Below are 17775 nucleotides of genomic sequence, written 5' to 3'. Positions count from 1 at the left end.
GCTGCTTGCAGGACTTTTTTTTTTTAACATCCTGCCATCGCCTCAGTGTGAAAGCACTCGGGCTTTCACACTGAGACTGCAGGGAAGTCATTTTGCAGGCACTTTACAGGTGCTATTTTTAGCCCAAAAGTGCCAGAAAAACGCCCCATTGTGAAAGGGGTCTAACATATTGGCCCCAAAAAAATCGGCATCATATATCGGCCACTGTGATTTCTAAATATCGGCACTGGCCAGAGAAAAACCCCATATCGGTCGACCTCTAGTTACCACCACCAAACGCAATTGCAGCACGGTGGTGCGGCATTTGTAGAATAAGGTCAGGTGGTGAGGAGTTGACATGTCTCTGCCTCGTTACTTGTAAACGCCCATGAAAAGTGTATTGTATATAGTGTGATAACTGCGCTTAAGACAATATGTAGGTATGCAGCCCCCCTAAAGAAGATCCCTAAAAGGTGCTTCAGAAATTAATAGATAAATAGAGTGGGGTGATGGCGCTCCCTATACTTGAACCTCCATGTTGGCTATTATGGTAAATCCTAAAAATACAGCGTGCCCAGAATTCTTGATTTGTAACGACTGGTTAAAAGCAGTGTGTGCTGCCTTCTCTTTGTCACTCTGCAGGTCTTTCAGTGTTCCTCAAGTTGTCACGGATCAATACTTCACCTCTCAGAACCTTTTACTTTGAAGGAAAACTGCAGCAGACTAGTATCATTTATCCAGCAGTTTATATACAAAGGATGACCTGTATCAGCACTTTAAAATACAAATTCTTTGCTTTATTTACAAAGTTGAAAAATGTATTTCAGTTGATTTTTGCCTTGTTTAAATTTATGTGCGCAATTTGCTGGATTATTTGATTTGAACCTACCGATTAGTGAAATGTAAAGTTAGCTTTAGTTTGTGGCCTTGCAGACACTTGCAACAGTAAGAAGATTCCTGTTCTGCTTATAGAACGTGAATCGTTCATTATTATTAAACCTGAGTCTTCCGCACTTCATTTGGTGTCCCTCTGGTGTAATGTTCCAGTCTTCACATCACAGGGTTTCTGATCACTCCCAGTTCATCAATTTCACACTCAACCACATCTCCTGCCTGGAAAACAAAAGACACAACAATACAAGGCTTGGATGAAATGTGTGTGTTTGTATTTCATCTCTCCAAACAGAGAGGAGCCAAAAAGAGCTTCTTTTTGGGGGCTGTGGGTGGGAACTTTGCAAACTCCACGAGGTACAGGTTCATCCCCTCCACTCTCATACACCACATATTCAGAAAGGTGGTCTTGGAAATCTCCATTCATTCCTATTCCTTAACCAGCAAGAATAGGGTCCCTGGTAGTTGAATATGTTGCCAACTGCTCAAGCATCTTTATCAGTTCTAAGTGAACACTCAATTTAACCTCTTGGCATCAAGCGCACACAAATATGTGGCCTCTTGGCGGATGGGCCTTGGCGCTAAGGGGCCACATATTTGTGTGCAAATAGTGCTTTGCAGAGCGTGCGCGCTCCCACCGCAGTTACCGGCAGCTAACAGCTACCGATCGGAAGCCTTCCGATTATGTGACCACCAATCACATGACCGTGGCTACCATGCACTCAGAATCTGATGGAGCTGTGTATCATTTATAGTAAATCTACCCCTTGATCTCTGCACAACAGGAGTGGTCACCATACCACCAGAAATGTCATCCTGTCTATTTGACAAGGTTCACATGAACCTGGTTATCAAACTAATTAAATGTAACTGCTATATATTCGATACACTGCAAGAATTTTTGCTATTCTCCTAAAAGAGATTTATGCATTACAATAACTTCCTGCTTTCTAAATACTAATTGTGAATGACTGACAAATGAATGCCGTAATCACATGAGCAGAGAAATGCTGGAAGAAGCAGTAAGTACTCAATGTGTAGAACAACCCATGTTGTGGTTGTGTGGAAGCAGCACATGCTTTTTGGCAGTATTGTTAAAAAGAAAAAAAAAAAAAATTATGTCTGAAAATGGAAAGAGAATTGTATTACTGTTAAAGTATACCTAAAAACATTTTTTTTCTTGGTTATGGATAGAGTATTAAATGGATTATACCCTGTCAGTTTTTTTGTTATGTTTTTTTTTTATGTCTGTGTCCCATTGGGGAAATTTCCCTTGCTTCTGGTCATGGAGACACAACAGGAAGCAAAAGGGAATCCCTCCAATAGGAGGAGAAAATCCCATCTTAGACAGTTGACACTGGAACAGGTGTCCTAATTAGAAGTATTACCTTCTCTTTCTGTTCAGGTGACTGCTAAAATTTGGATTTCTGTCTCAGGGACACCAAGGCTTTACCCATACACACTATCAGATTTTCTGCTGATATTTTCCTTCAGATTTACCAAAACCATATAATATGAGGTCAAACCTTAGGAGTTTCAATTTGTATGCAATCAGGCAGGTCCTTACACTACATGGTTTTTTGTAAATCTGAAGACAAAAATCAGCAGAAAATCTGAAAAAGTTTGCATAGCAATTCACCCAGTCAAAAGGATCACAAGCCTAAATATGATGCATTTGGCCACTAGATGGCGCTAAGTATCATAGGAATTACCTATGATGCTTTGCACCATCTAATCGCCAAATGTGGTATTTTCTGGTTTAAATCAATTAAAAACATTCGACCATTATGGGAAATAGCCTAATAACATTTTCCCTCCATTTTCACAGATTGAATGTACATGTATTTACACTGGGTGAACTGCTGTGCAGATTTTCAATAAAATACACTCCTCAGTGCCTTGTGTAGCAATTGGAGATAAATCCAAACTTGCCACTAGTGTCAGTGGCGTATGTCTGACAGGGTTCATAGAGGGGATTCAGGTAAGTAAAGGTGTTACCAGGCACCTTGTGGATACTGCTTTTAGATGGCATTGTTATGTATATTTTCTAGATTCTGGTCCCCATATAGTTGACTCACCTTTAGGTATATTGGAGGCTTTCTGAATACACCAACTCCAGGGGGGGTTCCAGTTAGAAATATATCTCCTGGATAAAGAGTGACAAATCTGGCAAGAGAATTGGTTTAAAATGTTAGCATTGTTTTGTATTCAGACTATCCACTTTTCAGTAATAAGGTTCATGTCTCCCTGACTGACCCCAAGCTCTATTGTGGTATAGGGTTAGTGTTTGGGTCAGGGTCAATATTTTTGACAGGAGTTTTTTTTTTTTTTTTTTTTAATTCGTGTCAGTGTGTTTTAGGTAGGAAAAAAAAAAGGAAAATGCACACTATTGTTTTTGGGCTGTACAATGGGTACAAACAACTAACATCGTCCGGAGCAGGAGAATTTAATTTGGGTTCTTTGATGGTAGGTTATGGTAGTAGCAAGAAATATACCGCTAAATAAAAAATATATATATTTTTTCACTATTTTGGGCCAGTTTTCCTTTGATAATAAACAAAATTTACTAACACATGTCAAAGTTGCAAAATTGTGCATAGGAATTTACATTTGTTTTACAATTTTGCGCAAAGGGGTTAATGTGTACTGTTTTCATACAAGAAAAAAATCGTATACGAAAGACTGCATAATCAGAAACCATAAACTATGTATGGTACAATGTTTTATACGTCAAGTTAAAAAAAAAGAAGCCGTTCGTTTTTGTAAGATTTGTACCATCCTCAGGTTAGACTTGCTGTAAAACGATTGTTCGCCCAATTTTCTTATAGTGTGCATCCAGCTTTAGTGCCAGGCTACAGGTCTTGCATATCACCCAGGCCAACATATTGATTAGTAGAACTGACAGAAAAAAAGCTGGCCATAAATAGAATGACTAGTTCAGTAGGAACTGGATGAATTTCGATCCATCTATGGGCAGGCTGGTTGTGCTGGGATGATCACTGCTGCCGGCTATAGCCAGCAGCAGTAATCGTTGTATTGTGATGGAAGGGAAGCCTCCCGCTGTCAAAATACAATAGAGGGAGGGATATCCCCAGAAATACTGACTGTGGTGATGGGGGAATGGAAGGATTTTCTTTTATTTACCCATGGTTGAAGGAAAGAAAATTGCATAATGTATGGCAAACCTAAGGCGGGTCAGGGAAAGTGGTTTTTTTTTTTTTTTTTTTTTTTTTTTTTTTTTTTCATGCTCTTAAGCTGGCACCAGAGCTTCTTTACCTCCCCATAGATCCTATCCAGGTTCATACTCCCTTTTACAGAGCAGTCAGATTGTACATTCATGTCTAAACACCCTCTGATGTACAGACGTCAAATGTAGATCCTAAAACTTTCCAACAAGCACACTGATGACTAGGATTGGGGACACAAAGGACAAGAAAGAAAAGTAAAAACTTACATCTGATACAGGAAGTCTTAAACCTTCAGGAATTACCAGCATGCCTCAGTTTTTTGCTAGTGTTCCAGGAGGATGGGAGCCTTCTTGGCAGCTTGTTTTTAACTTCACAGGATCAAGATGGAGCATATTTCAGTGATCCTCGCTGCTCTGAATTGGCACAAGCAGACGTGGTACTTAGATTCCGTTAAGACTGCTGGTGGATACTCCTAGGGCACTCAAGATCGTCTGTCTTAAGGTCCAATATAACATTCTGCTTCACGGTCACTGTCTACTGGCCTCTCATTCTTTGATTAGGAGTTCAGGGAGTCTATCATGTAGCTCCACTCTGGTACAATTTGAAAAGGAAGTTGGGACTTTAAATGAAGCGCTTTGGTAGTGGAGGTAAGATAAACCATATTTTATTATTATTATTTTACCTCCACTACCCAAGCGCTTCATTTAAAGTCCCAACTTCCTTTTCAAATTGTACCAATTACCGGGATGGAGCCACTTAATTGTGCCTCATTTAAAGTCCCAAATAACCCCCTCATATTTACGTAGCTCCACTCTGTGACTGCGATCTGAACCTGGTTCTCTCTGTGCTTCAAAGACCACCATTTGAATCCATTGAGATATTTCCCTCTATTCTCACCCACAAGATGATGTTTCTGTAGCCATCACCTCTGCAGGGTAATTGTCTGAGCAAGCGGTCTTATCCAACAATGATTGTTTTCTGGTTTTGCACAAGGGCAAAGGTGGTGTTGAGGCCTGGAACGATCTTCTTAAACAAGGGTAGTTTCGGTCTTTCACACCAGTCCCCCTGTCCAGCCCCAGTTTAAAATAAGATTTCCCTCCATTGTCTGAATGTGATGTCGGCTGCGAGAGTCCATATCCCAGTTACCGCCTCCTTCCAGACTGATTCCCTTTTTGTCGTCCCCTAAAGGGTACATCAGCCATTGTTTGACCATCTATAAGTGGCACAAACAGACCATTATTCAGGCTTATGGTCTCAAGAATCAGGTTCCTCCCTTCTAGGTGTCCATGCACATTTTACTAGGTCTGCAAGTACCTTTTGTGCTTTTTGGCAGCAGGCTAATGTTTACCAAATTGCAAGCCTGCCATCTGGTTGTCTTTTCACAAGTTCTCCAGTGCTCCTCACTGAGTGAGTATGAAAATAGGATTATTGTACTCACCATAAAATCCTTTTCTTGGAATGCACTGAGGGATAGAGGGTCCCATCTGTATTTATGATCATGCTTTCAGCACTGCTTGCTCCAAAAGTGAGGCATGCTGGTAGCAGGCCAGTTGTCCAATCCTCTTGTAAGGGGCAGTATAAACCGAAGGTTCCTGTGTCCCTCAGTGGACTCCAAGAAACTAAATTTATAGTGGAGTATAAAAATTACATTTTTATACATCACACCAGCTTGCCCACAGCAAGTAGGGTAGTTTATCTTAAAGTTGCCCTTTGGGAATCTCTTTCACCAATACTGTACTGCAAAGTGTCTTGTTCAAATAGTTTACCAAAAATGCAGAGGACCTTATTCAGTACAAAGTCCTCAGCATGTCCCTGCTGCAGAGATACAATAGATATTTTGACTGTGCGTGGGAATAGCTGCCTGGGAAATATGTAAAGAATATATGTATTAGGCTAATAACATACATATGTTACACTATTGCAATGGGAAACATCTGAGGATTCTTGATCTTCTACAATCCAGTGTTTTCCTGGACCCAAAATGCACTGTACAGACAATTTACTATTCATGTACATACAAGGTTTCTTAGTCTAGCTACAGTACTCCTTATATGCCAAATCAGGACTCAATATGAAAGCAGAAGCTGCAGCTTTGTTCTGGTCCTCAGTATACTGGGAAGCTGCACACCTGACAAGATTGAATCCATGGGTCTCATATCAGAAGGCCCTGAAAGTAAATCCTATTGTCTATAGCCAGGGGCGTTTCTAGGTCTACAAAAGATTTGGGGCTAGAGCCCAAAGCAGCGAATAAAAGAAAGTCATACCCTTGGGCGGGCATATACATGTATATAATATACATGGGGGTTGTGTGTACACCATTTTTAAAGTGCTAAGTAATTAATATGCTCTTTGAAACCATCTTACTGAAATCTATTACTCACCCTGTGCTGCCCCCGGACTGACATGTGGAGATGGTGGCGGTGCTTCACCTTTCTACTGTTAACAGTAGCCTAAACGTATTAAACTTTCTCATCCTCCATAAGAGTATTTTGCATGTTCAACACTTTTTTAAATTTCTTAGGAAATTTTGCAGTTGATTTTGAGATGGTTGATTTTGTTAGTTTTGGCTGTTGACATGTGGCTGCTGTAGGGCTAATTATTTGGAGTGAATTTTAACCTTTTTACATATTTTCTTGGGTAGGAAGACGATATGCACAGTCAATATTTGCTATGTCCTTTGATTCCTTATTAAAGCAATAAAATCAGCACCCATTATATTGCTTTTTTACTTCTATTAGAGAGCATAGTTAATAGTACCAAATTAACTTATTACTTATTTGGTCTAGTATTATTGCAGTAATTTTGAAAGGGGTGGGGGCTGTGTGGAGAGAGAAATTTTCCAGAAATTCCAGAAGCACCTTAATGTGGTTGTTAACCACTTGACCACTGGGCACTTAAACCCCCTTAATAACCAGACCAATTTTCAGCTTTTGGTGCTCTCACATTTTGAATGACAATTACTCAGTCATGCAACACTGTATCTATATGAATTTTTTGTCCTTTTTTTTCACACAAATAGAGCTTTCTTTTGGTGGTATTTAACCACCTCAATACAGGGCACTTAAACCCCCTTCCTGCCCAGACCAATTTTCAGCTTTTGGTGCTCTCACACTTTGAATGACTATTACTCAGTCATGCAACACTGTACCCAAATGAAATTTGTGTCCTTTTTTTCACACAAATAGAGCTTTCTTTTGGTGGTATTTAATCACTAATGGGTTTTTTATTTTTTGTGCTATAAATAAAAAAAGACCGTAAATTTTGTGAAAAATTGCCTTTTTCTTTGTTTTTGTCATAAAATTTAGCAAATTAGTAATTTTTCTTCATAAATTTTGGCCACAATTTATACTGCTATATATCTTTGGTAAAAATAACCCAAATTAGTGTATATTATTTGGTCTTTGTGAAAGTTATAGAGTCTACAAACTATGGTGCCAATCACTGAAAATTGAAAACATCTGATCAGGCCTTCAGTACATCAGGTGAATCTCATTTCTTGAGGTACTAACAAGTGAGAAAAGTACAAATACCCCCCAAATGACCCCTTTTTAGAAAGTAGACATTCCAAGGTATTAAGTAAGTAGCATGGTGAGTTTTTTTAAGGTGTAATTTTTTCCCACAATTCTTTGCAAAATGAAGATTTTTTTTTTTTTTTTTTTTTTTTTTCAAAATTTTCATATTAACTGGTTATTTCTCTCACAGAGCATATGCATACAACAAATTACACCCCAAAATACATTCTGCTACTCCTCCTGAGTATGGCGATACCACATGTGTGGGACTTTTACACAGCCTGGCCACATACAAAGGCCCAACATTGAAGTAGCACCATCAGGCGATCTACGAGCATAAATTGCACATCTCATTTCTCAACCACCTATTACACTTTTGAAGGCCCTGGAGCACCAGGACAAAGGAATTGCCCACAAAATGACCCCATTTTGGAAAGCAAACACCCCAATGTATAATCTATGAGGCATAATGAGTCTTTTGAACGGTTATTTTTTTACCAGATGTTTTTGGAAAATGTGGAAAAAAAATGAAAACGCATTTTTTTTTACACAAAGTTGTCCATTTATAAGATATTTCCAACACATAGCAAATACATAGCAAAAATGACACCCCAAAATACATTCTGCTACTCCTCCTGAGTATGGCGATACCACATGTGTGGGACTTTTACACAGCCTGGCCACATACAAAGGCCCAACACTGAAGTCGCACCATCAGGCGATCAACGAGCATAAATTGCACATCTCATTTCTCAACCACCTATTACACTTTTGAAGGCCCTGGAGCACCAGGACAAAGGAATTGCCCACAAAATGACCCCATTTTGGAAAGCAAACACCCCAATGTATAATCTATGAGGCATAATGAGTCTTTTGAACGGTTATTTTTTTACCAGATGTTTTTGGAAAATGTGGAAAAAAAATGAAAACGCATTTTTTTTACACAAAGTTGTCCATTTATAAGATATTTCCAACACATAGCAAATACATAGCAAAAATGACACCCCAAAATACATTCTGCTACTCCTCCTGAGTATGGCGATACCACATGTGTGGGACTTTTACACAGCCTGGCCACATACAAAGGCCCAACATTGAAGTCGCACCATCAGGCGATCTACGAGCATAAATTGCACATCTCATTTCTCAACCACCTATTACACTTTTGAAGGCCTTGGAGCACCAGGACAAAGGAATTGCCCACAAAATGACCCCATTTTGGAAAGCAAACACCCCAATGTATAATCTATGAGGCATAATGAGTCTTTTGAATGGTTATTTTTTTACCAGATGTTTTTGGAAAATGTGGAAAAAAAATGAAAACGCATTTTTTTTACACAAAGTTGTCCATTTATAAGATATTTCCAACACATAGCAAATACATAGCAAAAATGACACCCCAAAATACATTCTGCTACTCCTCCTGAGTATGGCGATACCACATGTGCGGGACTTTTACACAGCCTGGCCACATACAAAGGCCCAACATTGAAGTAGCACCATCAGGCGATCTACGAGCATAAATTGCACATCTCATTTCTCAACCACCTATTACAATTTTGAAGGCCCTGGAGCACCAGGACAAAGGAATTGCCCACAAAATGACCCCATTTTGGAAAGCAAACACCCCAATGTATAATCTATGAGGCATAATGAGTCTTTTGAACGGTTATTTTTTTACCAGATGTTTTTGGAAAATGTGGAAAAAAAATGAAAACGCATTTTTTTTTACACAAAGTTGTCCATTTATAAGATATTTCCAACACATAGCAAATACATAGCAAAAATGACACCCCAAAATACATTCTGCTACTCCTCCTGAGTATGGCGATACCACATGTGTGGGACTTTTACACAGCCTGGCCACATACAAAGGCCCAACATTGAAGTAGCACCATCAGGCGATCTACGAGCATAAATTGCACATCTCATTTCTCAACCACCTATTACACTTTTGAAGGCCCTGGAGCACCAGGACAAAGGAATTGCCAACAAAATGACCCCATTTTGGAAAGCAAACACCCCAACGTATAATCTATGAGGCATAATGAGTCTTTTGAACGGTTATTTTTTTTCCAGAAGTTTTTGGAAAATGTGGAAAAAAAATAAAAACACATTTTTTTTACACAAAGTTGTCCATTTTATAAGATATTTCCAACACATAGCAAAAATGACACCCCAAAATACATTCTGCTACTCCCCCTGAGTATGGGGATACCACATGTGTGAGACTTACACAGCTTGGCCACATACAGTGGCCCAACATCCAAGTAGCACCATCAGGCGTTCTAGGAGCATACATTACATAGATAATTTCCTGGCAACCTATCATTTTTGAAGGCCCTTCATATTTCTAACACATAGCATGTACATACCAAGAATTACAATCCAAAATAAATTCTATTGCGGAAAGGATTAAAAAAAAAAAGTATTACCTGTGCTTTTAGTAGTGTCCACAGAAGAGAGCACTGGTCCAGGCAGCAGTCAGGGATGTGCTTAGCGACAGCAATAACTATCCAGGCAGCAGGCAGGAATATTGTCTATAGTCGGCACAGCACAGTCCATAGGAATTGTCCAGGCAGAGACAGCCAGCACAGCCATAATATTGGTCCTGGTACACTGTTACCTGCAGACACACATTATTGTACCGCTCTCCAGCCCTTCATAAACATACTGCCTCTTGCTACAGCGAATTATTTGCATAGTCCAGGTAGCAGGCAGATGTGTGGTCCGTTCATGCGGCAGGCAAAGGCATGATGGCAGTAAGTCAGCAGAAGGCTGAGGGCCGCAATCGGGTAAGACCTGTGCACAGGGGCACAGGGGTAGAGGCTTCGACCCACCCAAATCTCTATGAAGCCTCCGGACTCCAGACCCTAATCCGGAAATTACAAAACCGGGAGAAAACAAAAAAAATTGTTATCTCCATCCGGAAAAACTTTTCTGGAGCCCCTCACATATGTGAGACCCCTGTGTACTATAGTAGCAGGGCAACAGATCAGTCCAAGTGGTAGGCAAAAGCATAGTCCATAAAACAAGCCAGGGTCAGTTAACGTGCAAGCAGTCCAAGCGGTAGGCAGAAGAGTAGTCACAAAACAGGCCAGGGTCAGTTCACGAGCAAGCAGTCCAAACGGTGGGCAGAGGCATAGTCAAAACAGGCCAGGGTCAGTTCATGTGGAAGCAGTCCAAACGGTAGGCAGAGGCATAGTCAAAAAGCAGGCCAGGGTCAGTTCACATTGAAGGCAGTGGCATGGTTATTTTGGGGAAGCATGGAAAATGATCAACGAAAATGGGGAAAATATGGGCTAATAACTTGGGGATGTATGATACAGTTCGAAGCATTCACCAATGCAAAGGCCAGGTTGGGAGGGACACTGGGGACAATAGTAGCTTGTATCTTTTCGAAAACCTCTTCTGCTGCACACACGACATTTTTTTTGCCGTCTTCGGCCTGTTTCCGATGGTGGAATGTTGTACTGGAAGTGGCGTTCATGAAGTCGGCTAACAGCATCAGAACGAGGTAATTCTGGGAGGGGTCTTTGTGGATAGATGAGGGACGTGACTACTTCTTCTATGAATTTTAGGAAGGAGGCGGGGCTTTCTGTGGATTTTGTGTAGATTATGTAGGAATTGTAAATGGCCAAATGGATTAGATATATTGCTACCTTCTTATACCAGAATCGGGACCTCCTTATTGACAAATAGGGCTGAATCATTTGGTCATTGAAATCCACCCCCCCCATGTAGAGATTATAGTCTTGGACACATGTCGGTTTTTCAATGGGACCTCGTCTTCGCTGAACTACAACTGCAGTGTCATCATGAATGGTGGACATCATGTGCACGTTCCTGTTATCCTTCCACCTCAAGGCCAGCACTTCATTACATCTCAGTGTTGCTCTTTCCCCCTTTTTCAGCCTTTTGTTCACAATGGATTGTGGGAAGCCCTTCCTATTTTTTCTTGAAGTTCCGCAGGCCAGGGTTTTTTCAATATAAAGGTGTCTGAAAAGGGGCAGGCTGGTATAAAAGTTGTCCAGGTATATATGATAGCCTTTTTTTAGAAGTGGGTAAGCCAGGTCCCATACAATTTTTCCAGTTGTGCCCATGTAGGCCGGGCACTCAGGGGGCTGGAGCTGGGAATCTCTTCCCTCATATATGCGGAATGCATATAGATATCCCGTGGCTCTCTCACACAGCTTGTAAAATTTGACTCCATATTTGGCTTTTTTGGTAGGAATATACTGTTTTATTCCTAGCCGGCCTGAAAATGGTACCAGGGACTCATCCACACATATAATCTTCTCGGGGACATAAAGTTCTGCAAATCGTTGGGAAAATGAATTTATTAGTGGGCGAATCTTGTACAGCTTATCGGAATTTGGATGATTGCGGGGAGGGCACTGGGTGTTGTCGTTAAAATGAAAGAATCTCATAATCATCTCATATCGGGACCTGGACATAGCGGCAGAATACATGGGCATATGGTGTATGGGGTGGGTGGACCAATAGGTATGTCCTTCATTTTTTTTTGTAAGCCCCATATTTAGGGTGAGGCCCAAAAACAATTTGAACTCCTCCATATTCAAATCTCTCCACTCAAACGGACGGGCATAAGATGATTGGGGGTTGCTGGCAATATACTGCTGGGCATACAAATTTGTCTGGTCGACAATGAACTGCAGCAAAGTGTCGGGCAAAAACAGGTGAAAAAAATTGATCTCTGTAAAATTTTGGGTGTTGGCCTGCACACCTGGCTGTGCTGTGAAAGGGGGAATATTTGGTGATCCCGAGTTGGAAGGCAGCCATGTTGGGTTGGCAAGACCATCTGGCATATAGGTAGCGGCCCTGGCTCTTGGGGGACGTGACACTCCAGTAGTTGGGGGAGTTGAATTTCCTGTGCTGGAACTCAGGTGTGATGTGGCAGCACTGGTACTGGGCATTTGTGCGAGGGGCCTATCTCTGGTGGCAGCACTGGTACTGGGCATTTGTGCGCGGGGCCCATCTCTGGTGGCAGCACTGGTACTGGGCCTTTGTTCCTGGGGCCTATTGCTGGCGGCAGCACTGGTACTGGGCCTTTCTTCCTGGGGCCTATTTCTGGTGGCAGAGCTGGTACTGGGAATATAATCCCGGTTGCTGGCGACTTCCTGGGTTCCAGAGTGTCGTGCCCTTTTAGCAGGGACCCATTCTTCATCCGAACCATTGCTACTCTCGATCGGCTCAAATGCCGAACTTGATTCGGAATCAGAATGGGACTCTGATGAGAGCTCCCCGGTGCTCTCATCAGTCATAGAGAGGATCTGGAACGCCTCCTCACTTGTATATCCTCTTTTGGACATGGCTGTGTGGCGGGTAGCTGTGCGACAGGTGACAGATGGGTGGCAGGTGACGGTCACTGATGGGCTGTGCGATGGGTGGCAGGTGACGTTCACTGAGAGGTGATGGTGTGATGGGCGATGGTCACAGATAGTTGACAGGCGACGGTCACTGATGGGTGACAGGTGCACCGCTGATGGTCACTGATGGGTGACAGGGTACAGTCACTGATGGGTGACGGGTGAGAGGGCACGGTCACTGATGGGTGACAGGCCACGGACAGTGACAGTCACAGATTGTTGACAGGCGACGTCACTGATGGGTGACGGGTGCACCGCTGATGGTCACTGGTGGGTGACGGGTGACAGGGCACGGTCACTGGTGGGTGACGGGTGACAGGGCAGGTCACTGATGGGTGACGGATGACAGGGCAGGTCACTGATGGGTGACGGGTGACAGGGCAGGTCACTGATGGGTGACGGATGACAGGGCAGGTCACTGATGGGTGACGGGTGACAGGGCAGGTCACTGATGGGTGACGGATGACAGGGCAGGTCACTGATGGGTGACGGATGACAGGGCAGGTCACTGATGGGTGACGGGTGACAGGGCAGGTCACTGATGGGTGACGGGTGACAGGGCACGGTCACTGGTGGGTGACAGGGCACCGCTGATGGTCACTAATGGCAGTCTCTATGTGACAGGTGCACTTTTTATGGGGTGACTGTTGGGTGACAGATGACAATTGGGGGGGGCGATGGGACAGAAGTGGTGTTGGTGCAGACACTACAAATACAAAGATCTGTAACTCACTGCTCCTGGCTCTTCTCTCCTCACACTGGAAACGGTGTGTGAGGAGAGAAGGGCTAGTAACAGCTAGTGACAGGTCTTTGTTTACACTTAGTGATCGGCTGTGAATGGATCACAGCCGATCACATGGTACACAGTACTGGCCAATGGATGTAAACTATCGTCGGTGACGAGCAGTGTTCCCGGGGAACACGCCGCCACCGACGTGCACGCGCAGCGCGCTCACGATCGCGCGCATGCGCCGTGCAATGCGGGATGTACCATTAGTGATCGGCCGTGACTTCATCACGGCCGATCACGTGGTAAACAGCCATGCGCAGTGGCTGTTCACCCCTGTCGGTGACGAGCGGTGTCTCGGTGACACGCCGCCACCGACAGTACAGGGCTGCGCGCTCACGATCGCGCGCATGCCCTGTTTAAACGGTGGACGTCATATGACGTCCACTCAGAACAATAGGCTTACCGTCCGGCCGTCATATGACGGTGGGCGGTAGGCTAGCGGTTAATCACCGCTGGGTTCTTTACAGAAAAATCTGTAAAAAAATAAATTTTTCTTCATTTCTAAAATTTTGAAAATTAGTAATTTTTCTTCATATATTTTGGCCAAAATTTATACCGCTACATATCTTTGGTAAAAATAACCCAAATTAGTGTATATTATTTGGTCTTTGTGAAAGTTATAGCGTCCACAAGCTATGGTACCAATATCTGAAAATTGATCACACCTGAAGTACTGACGGCCTATCTCATTTCTTGAGACCCTAACATGCCAGAAAAGTACAAATACCCCCCAAATGACCCCTTTTTGGAAAGAAGACATTTCAAGGTATTTAGAAAGATGCATGATGAGTTTTTTGAAGTTGTCATTTTTTCCCACAATTCTTTGCAAAATCAAGTTTTTTTTTTTTTCTTTTTTTTTTTTTCACAAAATTGTCATATTAGCAGGTTATTTCTCACACACAGCATCTGCATACCACAAATTACACCCCAAAACACATTCTGCTATTACTCCCGAGTATGGCGATACCACATGTGTGAGACTTTTACACAGCGTGGCCACATACAGAGGCCCAACATGCAGGGGAGCACCTTCAGGCGTTCTGGAGCACCCAGGCCAATTCTGACATTTCTCTCCTACATGTAAAAATCATCATTTATTTGCTAGAAAATTACATAGAACCCCAAAACATTATATATGTTTTTTTAGCAAAGACCCTAGAGAATACAATAGCAACTTGCAACTTTTTATCTCGCACGATATTTGCGCAGCAATTTTTGGAACGCGTTTTTTTTGGAAAAAAAACTTTTTTGCTTTAAAAAAAAACAAAACAGTAAGGTTAGCCCAATGTTTTTGCATAATATGAAAGATGAAGTTACGCCGAGTTAATAGATACCTAACATGTCACCTTTCAAAATTGCACACGCTTGTGGAATGGCGCCAAACTTCACCACTTAAAAATCCCCATAGGCGACGCTTTAAAATTTTTTACTGGTTACAAATTTTGAGTTACAGAGGAGGTCTAGGGCCAAAATTATTGCTCTCGCTCTACCGATCGCAGCGATACCTCACATGTGTGGTTTGAACACCGTTTTCATATGTGGGCGGGACTTACGTATGCGTTCGCTTCTGCATGCGAGCACACGGGGACAGGGGCGCTTTAAAAAATTTTTATTTTTTTTTATTGTTCATTTTACTTTATTTATTTTAGTTTGACACTTTTTTCCAAAAAAAAAAATTTTTTGATCACTTTTATTCCTATTACAAGGAATGTAAACATCCCTTGTAATAGGAATATGGCATGACAGGTCCTCTTTACAGTGAGATATGGACATCTCACCTCTAGGCTGTTCCTGAAATAAAAAAAAAAAAAAAAAAAGATCCTGGCTTCGATCATAGCGGTGAGTCGGTAGAAGCACCGGAGGGCGGCGGGAGGGGGGGGGCGTCCCCTCTCGCCTCCCGTAAGAACGATCAAGCAGTGTAACAGCCGCTACGATCATTCTTATGGTGTAGGGAATCGCCGGCTGAAAAAGATGATATCTGAATGATGCCTGTAGCTGCACCCATCATTCAGATATCCCCACACAAAGTCAAGGACGTCGTATGACGGAAGGCGGGAAGTGGTTAAAACGCTTTTTTTTTTTTTTAACACAAAGTTGTCCATTTATACAATATTTCTAACACATAGCATGTATATACCAAAAATGACCCCCCAAAATAGATTCTCCTACTATTCCTGAGTACGACGATACCACGTGTGAGACTTCCACAGCCTGGCCACATACAGAGGCTGGGTACGGCTGAGCATGGCTGGGTATTGCAGAGTATCGCCGAGTATGACTGGGTATGGCAGAGTATGGCTGGGTATCACCGAGTATTGCAGAGTATGGCTGGGTATCACCGAGTATTGCAGAGTATGGCTGGGTATCACCGAGTATTGCAGAGTATGGCTGGGTATCACCGAGTATTGCAGAGTATGGCTGGGTATCACCGAGTATTGCAGAGTATGGCTGGGTATCACCGAGTATGGCTGGGTATGGCAGAGTATGGCTGGGTATGGCAGAGTATTGCGGGTTATGGCAGAGTATTGCGGGTTATGGCAGAGTATTGCAGATTTTTGTGGGGTATTGCAGAGCATGGCTGGGTATGGCAGAGTATGGCTGGGTATCACTGAGTATTGCAGAGTATGGCTGGGTATTGCGGGATATTTCAGGGTATTGCAGGGTATGGCAGAGTATTGCGGGGTATTCCAGGGTATGGCAGAGTATTGCAGGGTATGGCAGAGTATTGCGGGGTATTCCAGGGTATGGCAGAGTATTGCGGGGTATTGCGGGGTATGGCAGAGTATTGCGGGGTATGGCAGAGTATTGCGGGGTATGGCAGAGTATTGCGGGGTATGGCAGAGTATTGCGGGGTATGGCAGAGTATTGCGGGGTATGGCAGAGTATTGCGGGGTATTTCAGGGTATTGCGGGGTATGGCAGAGTATTTCAGGGTATTGCAGGGTATGGCAGAGTATTGCGGGGTATTTCAGGGTATTGCGGGGTATGGCAGGGTATGGCAGAGTATTGCGGGGTATGGCAGAGTATTGCGGGGTATTGCAGGGTATGGCAGAGTATTGTGGGGTATTCCAGGGTATGGCAGAGTATTGCAGGGTATGGCAGAGTATTGCGGGGTATTCCAGGGTATGGCAGAGTATTGTGGGGTATTCCAGGGTATGGCAGAGTATTGCGGGGTATGGCAGAGTATTGCGGGTTATGGCAGAGTATTGCAGATTTTTGTGGGGTATTGCAGAGCATGGCTGGGTATGGCAGAGTATGGCTGGGTATCACTGAGTATTGCAGAGTATGGCTGGGTATTGCGGGATATTTCAGGGTATTGCAGGGTATGGCAGAGTATTGCGGGGTATTCCAGGGTATGGCAGAGTATTGCGGGGTATTGCAGGGTATGGCAGAGTATTGCGGGGTATGGCAGAGTATTGCGGGGTATGGCAGAGTATTGCGGGGTATGGCAGAGTATTGCGGGGTATGGCAGAGTATTGCGGGGTATGGCAGAGTATTGCGGGGTATGGCAGAGTATTGCGGGGTATTTCAGGGTATTGCGGGGTATGGCAGAGTATTTCAGGGTATTGCAGGGTATGGCAGAGTATTGCGGGGTATTTCAGGGTATTTCAGGGTATTTCAGGGTATGGCAGAGTATTGCGGGGTATTGCAGGGTATGGCAGAGTATTGCGGGGTATTGCAGGGTATGGCAGAGTATTGTGGGGTATTGCAGGGTATGGCAGAGTATTGCGGGGTATTCCAGGGTATGGCAGAGTATTGCGGGGTATTGCAGGGTATGGCAGAGTATTGTGGGGTATTCCAGGGTATGGCAGAGTATTGCGGGGTATGGCAGAGTATTTTGGGGTATTGCAGGGTATGGCAGAGTATTGCGAGGTATTGCGGGGTATGGCAGAGTATTGCGGGGTATGGCAGAGTATTGCGGGGTATTGCAGGGTATGGCAGAGTATTGCAGGGTATGGCAGAGTATTGCGGGGTATGTGTACCGATCGGTACACAGGAGGGGAGGAGAGGAACCGGCGTCATCAG

General features: G+C 43.3%; 2 protein-coding genes across 3 annotated transcripts in view; one reads left to right on the top strand and one right to left on the bottom strand.

Annotated features, from left to right (window-relative positions):
• The window catches only part of GPAT2 (glycerol-3-phosphate acyltransferase 2, mitochondrial), a 208070-nt gene extending 206760 nt beyond the window's left edge, over positions 1–1310 (top strand). The window contains exon 18 of the mRNA XM_073623599.1: positions 622–1310. Coding sequence (XP_073479700.1) covers positions 622–741 — 120 coding nt within the window. The 3' untranslated portion in view covers positions 742–1310. The remainder of the gene's footprint in view (positions 1–621) is intronic.
• LOC141132999 (oxaloacetate tautomerase fahd2, mitochondrial) overlaps positions 709–17775 on the bottom strand; it is a 66628-nt gene continuing 49561 nt past the window's right edge. For both annotated transcript variants that reach the window (XM_073622054.1, XM_073622055.1), the window contains exons 7-8: positions 2949–3036; positions 709–1092 (exon numbers count right to left, since the gene is read on the bottom strand). In XM_073622054.1, the coding sequence (XP_073478155.1) occupies positions 1030–1092; positions 2949–3036 (151 nt within the window). In that variant the 3' untranslated portion in view covers positions 709–1029. The remainder of the gene's footprint in view (positions 1093–2948; positions 3037–17775) is intronic.

The sequence above is a fragment of the Aquarana catesbeiana genome, linkage group LG03 (genome assembly GCF_042186555.1).
Source record: "Aquarana catesbeiana isolate 2022-GZ linkage group LG03, ASM4218655v1, whole genome shotgun sequence".
Lineage (NCBI taxonomy): Eukaryota > Metazoa > Chordata > Amphibia > Anura > Ranidae > Aquarana > Aquarana catesbeiana.
This window is presented reverse-complemented; position numbering and strand designations above follow the sequence as displayed.